The following is a 14,535-nucleotide window of genomic DNA, read 5'->3' as shown; positions in this document are numbered from 1 at the left end:
CTTTGTTTAAAAATATTTATTTGTACTTTAACTGTGCTGCTCATTAGGTGTTTTTGTTACAAAATATTAACAATTAAACGTTTTTACATTTAAAGCAGGGACAGACAACGAGTAAATAAGCGTAAACACCATTTCACATTAATAAAAGTGTGAAAAAACGTTCTACCAAACACTACACATAAGTAAGAAAACCAAACTGAAAACATTTACAGAATAAATGGAGATATGCCAGAGAAAGGACAGGGAGAGATGGCAGGCACAAAGTAAATGTAATTATTCCAATTACAGAAATATAAATGGAGGGTCAAATGGGAAAAATATAAATATTTATATGATTCCTTAAATGTGTCATTAATTAAAATTGGAATTATATACATAAATGTATCTTTTTTTTATTTATGCAAAAGTACATTTAACTATTTACATACCATTTTAATCTGTAATTGTGATAGAGTAGGTTACTCTGGATGCGGAATGCTGGTCTGATATCTTCTTAGGACCAGGACTCCGGAGAGGCTTTCAGGCACTCTTTAGTGGTGACGTTGAACAAGTGTGGTATAGGTGTGTGTGTGTGTGGTCTAAAGGCAACACATACATGCAATAATATAACAAGATATGTATAATGTTATATGTAATATAATATACTCTACACTGTGTTATAAAACAAATATACAAACAAATGTACATGGACTATTAAAGCAGTCCATTAGAAATGAATGGAGAATAAGCACTGTTGATTTTAGACAGTGCTTTAAACGTGGTCTGTGTCGCCATCTAGTGGTAGGATAGGGTAACTACCGTGTAACAAGAAGTATTAACAGGGCGAAAGTTGAGCTGGCGAATTATATCGTCAAGCAGAAACATTGTTGCAAACAAACACTCAGTTAAGGCGACATCTAACACATTATAGGCATTTTAGCATTAATAACCGTGCTATATTCGACGTATACTTACATTTTAGTCAGGAACGCACACGATACTGTTTACACAATCACCGAAGAAACGCTACAAACAGGAAATGACGTCTCAGACTAGATCGCCAAATTAAGAGCACAGGAAATCTAACATCTCAAAACTGCGTCAGAATAAGATAAGACTAAAACACATTCTGACAGTAATCATTTAATAAATTATTTCAACATTTAATTAATTATCAACAATTTAATAATTGATTTGATTATTTCATAATGTATTTAATTATTTCATGTGTGTCAGCGCTTTATGAATTTATTTTATCTGTCAAAGTTAGTGGGTGGGTCCTGATTGGATCCCCGGCACTTCTGCTTGGAGTACTGGGGCCGTACTTATCAAGCTTCTTAGAATTACTCCTAAGAAGTCTGCTAAGAGTTGACTTAAGAGTAAATAAATTCTTCGCTGAAAGCTGCACTTAAAAGTTAGTTATCAAGCGTCTTACTCACACTTTCAGCGAAGTGTAGGACTGAATCTTAAGTGTCACACTCAGAGCTGAATTACGACATTACTATGTGCCGTAAACGGAATTTTAGGTGACGTCATTTCTGTGTCCATAGAAATGACCAATCACGGAAGGGAATCCGTTGTCTAAGAATAAAGAAATATCTTGGAAATATTTAAGTGGACAATGGGAGTGTATATTTTGACAATAAACTACAAAATAATACAAAACAAACTAGTCCCCGCCGGCACTCACGCTACCGCTCCCTCTCTTCTCTCGCCCACACACTCACTGACGTCACTCACCTCACGGCCACACACATACGCTACTGTCATAACATTTTCTTTCCAATTCATTAATTAGGCAACTAATTTGAAACTGGTGTGGGTGGCTCTATATATACTAGCCCACTGCAGACACATGCAGAAATAAACAAGGAATCGAAAAGTATTAAATCTGTGACAAAAATAATATCCGCTCTGTCTAAACGATACCGTTTGATCAGCTGCTCGTCATCAAAAAAAAACAAAACATTGTTCCGTTCCCTGAACGTTCGCGCACGTCTCTCTCGCCTCAGTGCCATCCCCTGCTGGCAACTCCTAACCACTTAAGACACCTCTGAAGGTCTCTTAAATATCGTGGAGAGTAGGAGTGATTCTTAGACTTAATAACGTTGATAAAAAGCTTTTATTCTTAAGTTTGAGAGTAGGACTAAATTTCGCAAATTCTCAGGACTTAAGTGTAAAATGGCACTCTAAGAAGCTTGATAAGTACGGCTCCTGGTCAGTATCTTGGTCTGAAAGTGTGAAAGTGGGTCAGCTGTTGCTTCCACATACTCCTCAATGTCGAAAATATCTACCACCAATCTCGAAAAAGTACCTAATTTTCCTGACATTTTTCGATGGTGAGAAGGGGTGTTGGGTGGGACGCAACTGCACGACTACTGCGAGGCTTTTATCGCCCCCTTGTGGTGGAAAATTATAATAGTAATAACTTTATGCTCCGATCCTCCGGGGGTCAGGGCATCGGGGTGGACGTGACCGCAAGCGTCAGACTTGCGTAAACCCCGCGGTGCAACCACTAATCTGAAAAACATCATCTATAAACGATAGAAACATATTAACAAGATTGATTTACACCAGGGGTGCCCATCGGCAGCCAGGCATTAAAAAAAACACCTAAATATTAGCGACCATCAATCTTCACTATGACGTCACTTTTGTCACGTGATTGACGCTGGCGGCTGCAAAGTCAGTATTAAGGAAGAAAAAGACCGGCTGGAAGAGGAGAAAGACTTTTTTTAGTTCGACAGACTCTCCCACCATACCTTCCGTCAAAAGCCTAAAGACCGACCGCACATTTCCTGTCTTCACAATAAAAGTGCTGCTCCATCCTGCCTGCGCTAACAAAATAAGAGTTTCAGAAAACTACACATGCTAGCAAGCGATGGATTTCTTGTAAAGTGTATAAAAACGAATGTTAAAGCTCTCCTCCACAATGTAAATTTGAAAATGTGGAAGTTGTCAGCACTCCTGTGGATCCTGTCTGATTCCAGTCAATGCAAGTCATCAGAATTAGGTAATACAACAACTTATATTAGTGTCTTCAAGAAAGAAAGGAATTTATGTGTTAAACATGCTTGTATTTTTATTAGACACCTTTAACATGTTAACACAAATGTCATTTTCATAAATAAATACAAATTATAAATATATATATATACACTACCGTTCAAAAGTTTGGGGTCACATTAAAATGTCCTTATTTTTCAATGAAGATAACTTTAAACTAGTCTTAACTTTAAAGAAGTACACTCTATACATTGCTAATGTGGTAAATGACTATTCTAGCTGCAAATGTCTGGTTTTTGGTGCAATATCTACATAGGTGTATAGAGGCCCATTTCCAGCATCTATCACTCCAGTGTTCTAATGGTACAATGTGTTTGCTCATTGGTTCAGAAGGCTAATTGATGATTAGAAAACCCTTGTGCAATCATGTTCAGACATCTGAAAACAGTTTAGCGCGTTACAGAAGCTACAAAACTGACCTTCCTTTGAGCAGATTGAGTTTCTGGAGCATCACATTTGTGGGATCAATTAAACGCTCAAAATGTCCAGAAAAAGATAACTTTCATCTGAAACGCGACAGTCTATTCTTGTTCTTAGAAATGAAGGCTATTCCACAAAATTGTTTGGGTGACCCCAAACTTTTGAACGGTAGTGTGTGTATATATATATATATATATATATATATATATATATATATATATATATATATATATATATATATATATATATATATATATATATATATATACACATATATATATATATATACATACATATATACACATATATATATATGTATATATATATATATATATATATATATATATATATATATATATATATATATATATATATATATATATATATATATATATATATATATATATATAAATATATATATATATATACATATATATATATATATAAATAAAAATGAGGTAGATCACCTCGACTCGACTTGGTCATTTGAAAAGTAGCTCGCCTGCTAAAAAAGTGTGGGCACTCCTGATTTACACACAACAATGATGTCACATTATACAAGTATGTGGTGATGTTAGAAAGTCAAAGTTAAGGTTTGGACAGTTTATTATCGCTAGCTTGGGAATTCTTCGCGAGCTACATCCAGCAGTGGCCTTTGAAGCAGCGGCGTCGACTACCAGCGGAGACCGTCAGCGAAAGAGACGTAAGCGATGCGCTCGGAAGCAGAAGCGGGGGTGTCGGGCGGGGCTAACAACAAAGCTAAATGCTTTGTTGTTAGCGGGGCTAACGAAAAAGCTAAATGCTAATCCACAAAGAAGCGCTAATAAGGAGTCTGTTAAGCTAGAACTAGCCAGCGCCAGGCTGGATAATCCCTGCACACATAGCAATTCTTCTAGAATAATATACAACTCACATAATGTTTTTTCTGCGTCAGAGGTGGACATGCATTTTACTGAGGTGGCAAACAATCTAAAAATTCCTGTCATATCAATTCCTAGATATGGTCGAAAATATTTAAAGTGCACTATGCATAATAAACGTAACATTATTAATATTGCTACTACGGATACTTTCAACAAAAACTCCTCAAAACAGCCCACTACCTATAATATGGGCTTTTTAAACATAAGGTCATTGTCTTCCAAAACGTTATTAGTTAATGAAGTCATCAGAGACAACAATCTTGATGTCGTTGGTCTAGCCGAGACCTGGCTCAAACCAGACGAATTTTTTGCGCTGGGTGAGGCGTCTCCTCCTGGCTATGCGGGAACGCATATTGCCCGCCCCATTAAAAGGGGTGGGGGTGTTGCACTAATATACAACAAAAACTTTAGCCTTACCTCGGACCTAAATAATAAATATAACTCGTTTGAGGTGCTTACTGTGAGGTTCGTCACACCGCTGCCTCTCCACCTGGCTGTCATCTACCGCCCCCCTGGGCCCTATTCGGACTTTATCAATGAATTTTCAGAGTTCGTTGCTGATCTAGTGACGCACGCCGACAATATAATCATAATGGGAGACTTTAACATCCATATGAATACCCCATCGGACCCTCCATGCGTGGCGCTCCAGACTATAATTGATAGCTGTGGTCTTACACAAATAATAAATGAACCCACGCATCGCAACGGTAATACGATAGATCTAGTGCTTGTCAGGGGTGTCACCACCTCTAAAGTTACGATACTCCCGTACACTAAAGTAATGTCCGATCATTACCTTATAAAATTCGAAGTTCTGACTCATTGTCAACAAACTAATAATAATAATAATAACTACTATAGCAGCCGCAACATTAATACTGCCACAACGACGACTCTTACTGACCTACTGCCTTCAGTAATGGCACCATTCCCAAATTATGTGGGCTCTATTGATAACCTCACTAACAACTTTAACGACGCCCTGCGCGACACCATTGATATTGTAGCACCGCTAAAGCTAAAAAGGGCCCCTAAAAGGCGTACCCCATGGTTTACAGAAGAAACTAAAGCCCAGAAATTATCATGTAGAAAGCTGGAACGCAAATGGCGTGCGACTAAACTTGAGGTTTTCCATCAAGCATGGAGTGATAGTTTAATAACTTATAAACGCATGCTTACCTCAGCTAAAGCTAAATATTACTCAAATCTCATCCACCTCAACAAAAATGATCCTAAATTTTTGTTTAGTACAGTAGCATCGCTAACCCAACAAGGGACTCCTCCCAGTAGCTCCACCCACTCAGCAGATGACTTTATGAATTTCTTTAATAAGAAAATTGAAGTCATTAGAAAAGAGATTAAAGACAATGCATCTCAGCTACAACTGGGTTCTATTAACACAAATACGACGGTATATACGACGGACATTGCCCTCCAAAATAGTTTCTCTCTCTTTGATGAAATAACATTGGAGGAATTGTTAAAATGTGTAAATGGGACAAAACAAACAACATGTTTACTTGACCCAATTCCTGGGAAACTTATCAAGGAGCTTTTTGTTTTATTAGGTCCATCAGTGTTAAATATTATAAACTTATCACTTTCCTCTGGTACTGTTCCTCTAGCATTCAAAAAAGCGGTTATTCATCCTCTACTCAAAAGACCTAACCTCGATCCTGACCTCATGGTGAACTACCGGCCGGTGTCCCACCTACCGTTTATCTCGAAAATTCTCGAAAAAATTGTCGCACAGCAGCTAAATGAACACTTAGCGTCTAACAATCTCTGTGAACCTTTTCAATCCGGTTTCAGGGCAAATCACTCTACGGAGACAGCCCTCGCAAAAATGACTAATGATCTATTGCTAACGATGGATTCTGATGCGTCATCTATGTTGCTACTTCTTGATCTTAGCGCCGCTTTCGATACTGTTGATCATAATATTTTATTAGAGCGTATCAAAACGCGTATTGGGATGTCAGACTTAGCCTTGTCTTGGTTTAACTCTTATCTTACTGACAGGATGCAGTGTGTCTCCCATAACAATGTGACCTCGGACTATGTTAAGGTAACGTGCGGAGTTCCCCAGGGTTCAGTTCTTGGCCCTGCACTCTTTAGTATTTACATGCTGCCGCTAGGTGACATTATACGCAAATACGGTGTTAGCTTTCACTGTTATGCTGATGACACCCAACTCTACATGCCCCTAAAGCTGACCAACACGCCGGATTGTAGTCAGCTGGAGGCGTGTCTTAATGAAATTAAACAATGGATGTCCGCTAACTTTTTGCAACTCAACGCTAAGAAAACGGAAATGCTGATTATCGGTCCTGCTCAACACCAACATCTATTTAATAATACCACCTTAACATTTGACAACCAAACAATTAAACAAGGCGACTCGGTAAAGAATCTGGGTATTATCTTCGACCCAACTCTCTCGTTTGAGTCACACATTAAGAGTGTTACTAAAACGGCCTTCTTTCATCTCCGTAATATCGCTAAAATTCGTTCCATTTTGTCCACAAGCGATGCTGAGATCATTATCCATGCGTTCGTTACATCTCGTCTCGATTACTGTAACGTATTATTTTCGGGCCTCCCTATGTCTAGCATTAAAAGATTACAGATGGTACAAAATGCGGCTGCTAGACTTTTGACAAAAACAAGAAAGTTTGATCATATTACGCCTATACTGGCTCACTTGCACTGGCTTCCTGTGCACCTAAGATGCGACTTTAAGGTTTTACTACTTACGTATAAAATACTACACGGTCAAGCTCCTGCCTATCTTGCCGATTGTATTGTACCATATGTCCCGGCAAGAAATCTGCGTTCAAAGAACTCCGGCTTATTAGTGATTCCCAGAGCCCAAAAAAAGTCTGCGGGCTATAGAGCGTTTTCTATTCGGGCTCCAATACTATGGAATGCCCTCCCGGTAAAAGTTAGAGATGCTACCTCAGTAGAAGCATTTAAGTCTCATCTTAAAACTCATTTGTATACTCTAGCCTTTAAATAGACTCCCTTTTTAGACCAGTTGATCTGCCGTTTCTTTTCTTTTCTTTTCTACTCTGCTCCGGGGTGGACCGCTAGCCTGTCCATCAGATGGGGACATCTCTACGCTGCTGACCCGTCTCCGCTCGGGATGGTTCCCGCTGGCCCCACCATGGACCGGACTTTCGCTGATGTGTTGGACTTTCACAATATTATGTCAGACCCACTCGACACCGAGGATGTCGTTGTGGCTTGTACAGCCCTTTGAGACACTTGTGATTTAGGGCTATATAAATAAACATTGATTGATTGATTGATTGATTTTAAATCCTGCAGCTTCATTTGGTGCTGATGTTCTCACTTGTGTTTCTTACACTGGCACTTTGAAGAGAGTATTTCATCACACTCACTGCAACTCACACTTTCGCACCAGTGTGTGTTCTCATGTGTCTTTTCAGATCACAATTGAGTGTAAAACATTTACCGCAGCTTGAACAAGAAAACGGTTTTTCACCAGTGTGTGTTCTCGTGTGTCTTTTCAACGCATCTTTTCGTACAAAACCTTTGGCACAGATTGAACAGGAAAAGGGTTTTTCACCGGTGTGTATGGTCATGTGTTCTTTCAAGTCACTATTTCGTATAAAACCTTTAGCACATATTGAACAGGAAAAAGGTTTTTCACCGGTGTGTATTCTCATGTGTGCCTTCAAACCACAATTTACAGTAAAACATTTACCACAGCTTTTACAAGAAAAATGTTTTTCACCGGTGTGTGTTGTCATGTGTCTTTTCAAATGATTCTTTACTGTAAAACCTTTCGCACAGATTGAGCAGGAAAAAGGTTTTTTACCAGTATGTATTGTCAAGTGTGCTTTCAAATCACTATTTTGTGTAAAACCTTTATCACAGATTGAACAGACAACATGTTTTTCACCAGTGTGTGTTCTCATGTGTCTTTTCAAATGATTATTTTGTGTAAAACTTTTACCACAGCTTGAACAGGAAAAAGGTTTCTCACCAGTGTGTATTCTCATGTGTCTTTTCAAATTACGACAATGATTAAAAGTTTTGCCACAGTGAGAACATTCAAAGTGTGTGTTGTCAGTGTGACATGTTGTATCAGCTTCAGAGTCTTCATCATCAGTGTCAGGAGAGTGTGACGTCATGTCATCACTATCTGATAGTGGAGCTAAGAGCTTGTCAGCTTGTGATCCTCCACAGTGGTCTCCATCAGCTTCTGTTGTCAAGTGTTGAGTTGAGCTGCTGCCTGGAGGCTCCACCTCTCTCTTCTCCTCACTTTCACTTTTGACCTCATCGTCTTCACTCTTCACAATGACACAAGTGAATGGAATCTTGGGGACATCAACCTCTCCATGCTCTGCATTCTGACTAATGATCTGTTCCTCCTTTTCCTCTTTAAAGAGAAGGGGATGTAGCTCCTCATCTTCCTCTTTAAAGTATGGGGGGTGTAGTTCTTCCTCTTTAATGTGGGGTTGCGGCTCCTCATCTTCCTCTTTAAAGTGGGTAGGATGTGGTTCTTCTGCTTCCTTTTTAATATAGGGGGGCTGTGGTTTCTCCTGTTCCATCCTGAAGGTTCACTCCTGCTGTTCAGGAAAAAGACACAAGAAGATAAATACATGATTACCATGAAACAATGTGTGTATATTAATGTCCTCTCCTTTGTGTGCTTAGTTTTACAGTAACTTCAATTGTAATATCATAAATAACCTTTTGAAGCTAAAAACTCCACGCCGCGGCCACAAACACGCATTGCATGATGTGCTCATAAATCATCGAGCTGCAACAATGCATTCTGGCTGACTGTTGCAACGTATCGGACATGTTCTAGCATCCAACATCACTTCCCTCAACCATGAGTCCACGACCATCACCGCTCGTCTGTGACGGGCACCCAACAAGCCAAATAATAGTCCTTGAACTAGGCCTGGGCGATATATCGATTTTATCCAGTTTATTTATTTAAAAATCGATTTTGCTTCTCCTCTTACTTTTTGCCCCTGAGGAGTTTCCGTAGCTTGCGCCGTCCCATTACTTCCTTAGCGAAACATGTGAGCGAGACGTTTCTTCCCCCAAAAAAAGGAAAATGTTGTCAGTACTTTGGTTTAGCGGCAAAAGGCATGGAACAAGTAACTGCACGGTGCCAAGTTTGTTTAAAAAAAAAGGCACCAACACAACTAACTTATTCCAGCATCTGAAACGGAAGCCTGCGGCTGAGTGCGGGAAACAACTCTTTACGAGGCGAACAAGACGCAACAAGAAATAAACTACAGGGCTAAAAAATCACCTTACTATGGTGGAATCATTTACAGCAGGTATGTATGATGATACCTTGTATCATGAGAAAGAAGCACAATGCGTAGAGCGATCACTAAAGCATTACCTCTGCACACCGCCAAGATGTGTGAATGAAAATGGCTGCTTTTACTTTATCTACTTACTGAAACAAACTATAATCCTCTCAATGTTTTACTTCATTCTTTATTTGGACACAATGTTTAACACATTTTTATGCCATATTTCTCGTATATTTTAACATTTGAATTGGAATGTAAACTTTTAAATCTCCAAGTTAAATAAAACAGATACTAAAATATACTTTGTTTGTTAGCACAATTTTGCAGTCAAATAAATATCACAACCAAAAGCAAAAAAATATGTTACGGAGGGTGTGGGGAGGGCCCCTCAATTATACGCAAGCAAAACAATAAATAAAATGGCTAAATAAAGTATTGACAAACAAAGTTGTACTTCAATATTGAACATGTAGGCAGAGGTAGAGTTGTACATTACTTCATTAACAATCAAGTTAGAACCTTTTAAAACAAAAGTGCAAAGTAACAATGTAAACACTAGAGCAGGGGTGTCCAAACTTTTTCCACTGAGGGCCGCACACGGGAAAATTAAAGCATGTGGGGGCCATTTCGATATTTTTCATTTTCAAACCATAACAAAATATATGCATTTTTTATTTATTTTACCTTTAAGGGTCCCGGGGACCATAAAGGGTCTCAGTCATTAAAATGTTAAAAATAAGTCAGATTATTATTTTTTTTAAATTATTTAGCGCTTACAGTAAATCTCTATGTCAACTTCAAGTTGATATAAAGTAATACACATTTAAAAAAAAATGTTTTATGGCTTTTCTGTCAAAAACAACTTAGTTTTTTTTATAGTAAAACTGAAATATGCAGTATTTAGTAATTAGAGCCCTAAAAGATCAATAATGCAGGTCACCATTGATTTTAATTCTTTCATATTTTTGAGTAATCACAGTGAAAAGATAAATAAAAAATCACTAAATATATTTGGGATCCAAAAGGTGCCCCACTCATAAAGTGATACATTTTTATTAGGTTTTACTTTTACTTTCAACACTTAAGTTACGAGATCAACTTCAGATATATCTGTCGATTTTATGCTGGAACTATTATTTTGTTTGTTTTATGCGCTTTTGTCAAAGAAAACTTTGATGTTTTTATATGGCTACTACACAATATATGCAATGTTTACCACATAAAACATTTTAAAGTGAAATATTTGAAGTAATTGGAGCCCTGAAAATAATTCATTATAACATGGATTTTTTTGTCATTATTTTTTTTTTTTGAGCAATGGCAAAAAAAGAAAAATGAAGAAAGACAAAAGAAAAAAAAACAGCCTGCATGGCAGCTTTTGTGTCAACATTGCAACTTTTTCTCGTTAGATTTCACCTCACTCCACTTTTTTTAATGTTCTTTTTTATTTTTACAATAGTATTTCCAGAATGTATGGCGGGCCGGTAAACAATTAGCTGCGGGCCGCAAATGGCCCCCGGGCCGCACTTTGGACACCCCTGCACTAGCGTATAAGTAAATGTATTAACAGGTCATATGCAAAAAAAAACCTTACGTCTGCCAGATTCCGAGTGAGAAACAATGACATGACAACATGACAAATGTCTGTCAAACATTTGCGGCACTTTTCGAAATGCTAGTTTTATAACAGTATTAAATGGCAACATATATTCCGGTGATGTATTTAACCACACTTTCTATGTGCGCACACTATTATTTCACTGTTTTGTTTACACTGACCTGGCTTGTTCACCAAACGCGAAGTGAGTGTGGACTGTCGAAATGCTTGTGTTTCAAGTGGGCCTGTAGGTTTCTCGCATTCGCTCACATTCAGCAAACTGGCTCCTCGGTGTTGACAGGCTCATCTTGTTGCAAATGTTTAAAGTGAAATATTCCCACACCGGTGTGGTGGCATTTGGTTTTGTTGTCATTTTGTCCATGTTGGCTGCTACATGCTATTGAGTTGCACTGTGTGATGCTAGCGGGCCAGCAACCTCGGCTCGCAAACAGTCAAAGTTTTGGTATTTTCCTGTAGCAGTTTCATGTCTTCCTTTGAGCGATATTTCCCGTATCTACTTTGTTTTAGCATTTAAGAATATTTCAGTTGTTTTTATCCTTCTTTGCGGGGATATTGTTGATTGTCATGTCATGTTCGGATGTACATTGTCTTTGCTCCACAGTAAGTTTTTGCTGTCGTCCAGCATTCTGTTTTTAATTTGTAGCCAATTCAGTTTTAGTTTTGTTCTGCATAGCCTTAAGCTTCAATGCCAAAGGGGCACTCACCTTTTGTTTATTTTTGGTTTAAGCATTAGACACCTTTTTTACCTGCACGCTGCCTCCCACTGTTTTCGACATCGACAAAGCAATTACCTACCGGCTGCCACCTACTGATACGGAAGAGTATTACACTGTTACTCTGCCAAGCTCTAGACAGCACAGACACTCAACAACAACACATCATTTGCAGACTATAATTACTGGTTTGCAAAAAATATTTTTAACCCAAATTGGTGAAATTAGATAATCTCCTACGGCACACTAGTGTGCAGCAGCACAGTGGTTGAAATACACTGGTATATATTATATAGTTAATTTTTTTGTGTGCAAATAAAAATTCCTTTAAAGGCCTACTGAAATGATTTTTTTTTATTTAAACGGGAATAGCAGATCCATTCTATGTGTCATACTTGATCATTTCGCGATATTGCCATATTTTTGCTGAAAGGATTTAGTAGAGAAAATCGACGATAAAGTTCGCAACTTTTGCTCGCTGATAAAAAAAAGCCTTGCCTGTACCGGAAGTAGCGTGACGTCACAGGAGCTAGTATTCCTCACAATTCCCCATTGTTTACAATGGAGCGAGAGAGATTCGGACCGAGAAAGTGATGATTACCCCATTAATTTGAGCGAGGATGAAAGATTCGTAGATGAGGAACGTTACAGTGAAGGACTTGAGAGGCAGTGATGGACGTATCTTTTTTCGCTCTGACCGTAACTTAGGTACAAGGGCTCATAGGATTCCACACTCTCCTTTTTTTATTTTGGATCACGGATTTGTATTTTAAACCACCTCGGATACTATATCCTCTTGAAAATGAGAGTCGAGAACGCGAAATGGACATTCAGTGCCTTTTATCTCCACGACAATACATCGGCGAAATGCTTTAGCTACGAGCTAACGTGATAGCATCGTGCTTTAACTGCATATAGAAACAAAAAAATAAACCCCTGACTGGAAGGATAGATAGAAAATCCACAATACTATTAAACCGTGGACATGTAAATACACGGTTAATGCTTTCCAGGCTGGCGAAGGTTAACAATGCTGTGCTAACGACGCCATTGAAGCTAACTTAGCAACCGGACCGCACAGAGCTATGCTAAAAACATTAGCTCTCCACCTACGCCAGCCAGCCCTCATTTGCTCATCAACACCCGTGCTCACCTGCGTTCCAGCGATCGCCAGAAGGACGAAGGACTTCACCCGATGCGTTTGGCGGCCCGGAGACGTAGGAAGTCAAGGTGAGGTCGGCGGCTAGCGCGGCTAGCGCGGCTAGCGCTCCAACAAAGTCCTCCTGGTTGTGTTGCTGTAGTCCGCTGCTAATACACCGATCCCACCTACAAGTGTCTTCTTTGCAGCCTTCATTGTTCATTAAACAAATTGCAAAAGATGTCCAGAATACTGTGGAATTATGAAATTAAAACAGAGCTTTTTGTATAGGATTCTACGGGGTACCATAACTTCCGTTATACTGACTTCGTCACGCGCATACGTCATCATACCGCGACGTTTCCGTCGGATATTTCCCGGGAAATTTTAAATGTCACTTTATAAGTTAACCCGGCCGTATTGGCATGTGTTGCAATGTTAAGATTTCATCATTGATATATAAACTATCAGACTGCGTGGTCGGTAGTAGTGGGTTTCAGTAGGCCTTTAAATTCCCACAACCAACTATATACTATCCTACTTACACTTCTTCCAATGAAGAAACAAAGTTAGTAAAGATGTGAGAGTAAGAAGTAAACAAACCTGTTCTGTGTAACACAACTTGATGCTTCTTGAAAACAGCGTCCAGTAGTTGACGTTGTCGCTAGTTCTCCTCTTTTGTTGGAGAAATTTGCTTGTCGTACTCCATCATTCTTTCTAACACTACAAATATTTATTCCACAGCCGCAGTTAGTCTCTGATTCACCAACACTGTCAGCATTTGTATTTTACACATTATAACACAATCACAACACTTAAAACTCACTTGTGTCTGCTTGGCGATGTGTTGATAACTTCCGTGTCTCCTTGTTAGCAGCTAGCAAGCTAAGCTAACTAGCAGCCTATGTTAGCCTCAGAAGCTTCAAAGTTCACTGAGTCAAGTTCATCCTGACACCAAGAACGAATAAAGTTTAGTTTGTCACACCTCAGACAAATATGTACAAACGTAAAAATGAAGGAATTACCGCAGACTTAAAGACCACACTGCTCTGTTGCATTTTACGGGACGATAGGTACGAGAATACGCGACCAATCCGCGCATGTGCAAGGGCTAACGTACGTCATTTCCTGTTGATGTTTGCTGACACTTTTTTAACCAGAACTTTATTTGCGCGCAAACACGAATTTACAATACATTAGTGAAGTCTCCGCACAAACGTGGGAGCAATATAAAATTATACATCAGAGAAAAGAACATTATATGACAGTAAACAATGGGGAAGACAAACTTAAAAACTTTTCACAAAAAAAATCATAACATTTGTGCATTTTTGGTTGTCTAAAGAAATTAGAATACAATGTAAAG

At 38.7% G+C, this 14,535-nt stretch overlaps 1 protein-coding gene across 9 annotated transcripts in view; it reads right to left on the bottom strand.

The window, feature by feature from the left end:
* LOC133663618 (gastrula zinc finger protein XlCGF8.2DB-like) overlaps positions 1-14,311 on the bottom strand; it is a 59,153-nt gene extending 44,842 nt beyond the window's left edge. Inside the window, exons 1-4 of one of the 9 annotated variants that reach the window (XM_062068222.1) lie at positions 13,996-14,291; positions 13,773-13,892; positions 13,185-13,421; positions 7,525-8,989 (exon numbers count right to left, since the gene is read on the bottom strand). In XM_062068222.1, the coding sequence (XP_061924206.1) occupies positions 7,802-8,971 (1,170 nt within the window). In that variant the 5' untranslated portion in view covers positions 8,972-8,989; positions 13,185-13,421; positions 13,773-13,892; positions 13,996-14,291 and the 3' untranslated portion in view covers positions 7,525-7,801. Of the gene's footprint in view, positions 1-7,524; positions 8,996-13,184; positions 13,422-13,772; positions 13,893-13,995 lie in introns of those variants that run through there. The other 8 variants (XM_062068225.1, XM_062068223.1, XM_062068226.1 and 5 more) reach the window with 8 other exon arrangements.
* Between the last annotated feature and the right edge of the window lie 224 nt (positions 14,312-14,535).

The sequence above is a fragment of the Entelurus aequoreus genome, linkage group LG13, assembly GCF_033978785.1.
Source record: "Entelurus aequoreus isolate RoL-2023_Sb linkage group LG13, RoL_Eaeq_v1.1, whole genome shotgun sequence".
Taxonomy (NCBI): domain Eukaryota; kingdom Metazoa; phylum Chordata; class Actinopteri; order Syngnathiformes; family Syngnathidae; genus Entelurus; species Entelurus aequoreus.
The sequence above is the reverse complement of the archived record's forward strand: the minus strand, read 5'-3'. Positions and strand labels throughout refer to the sequence as shown.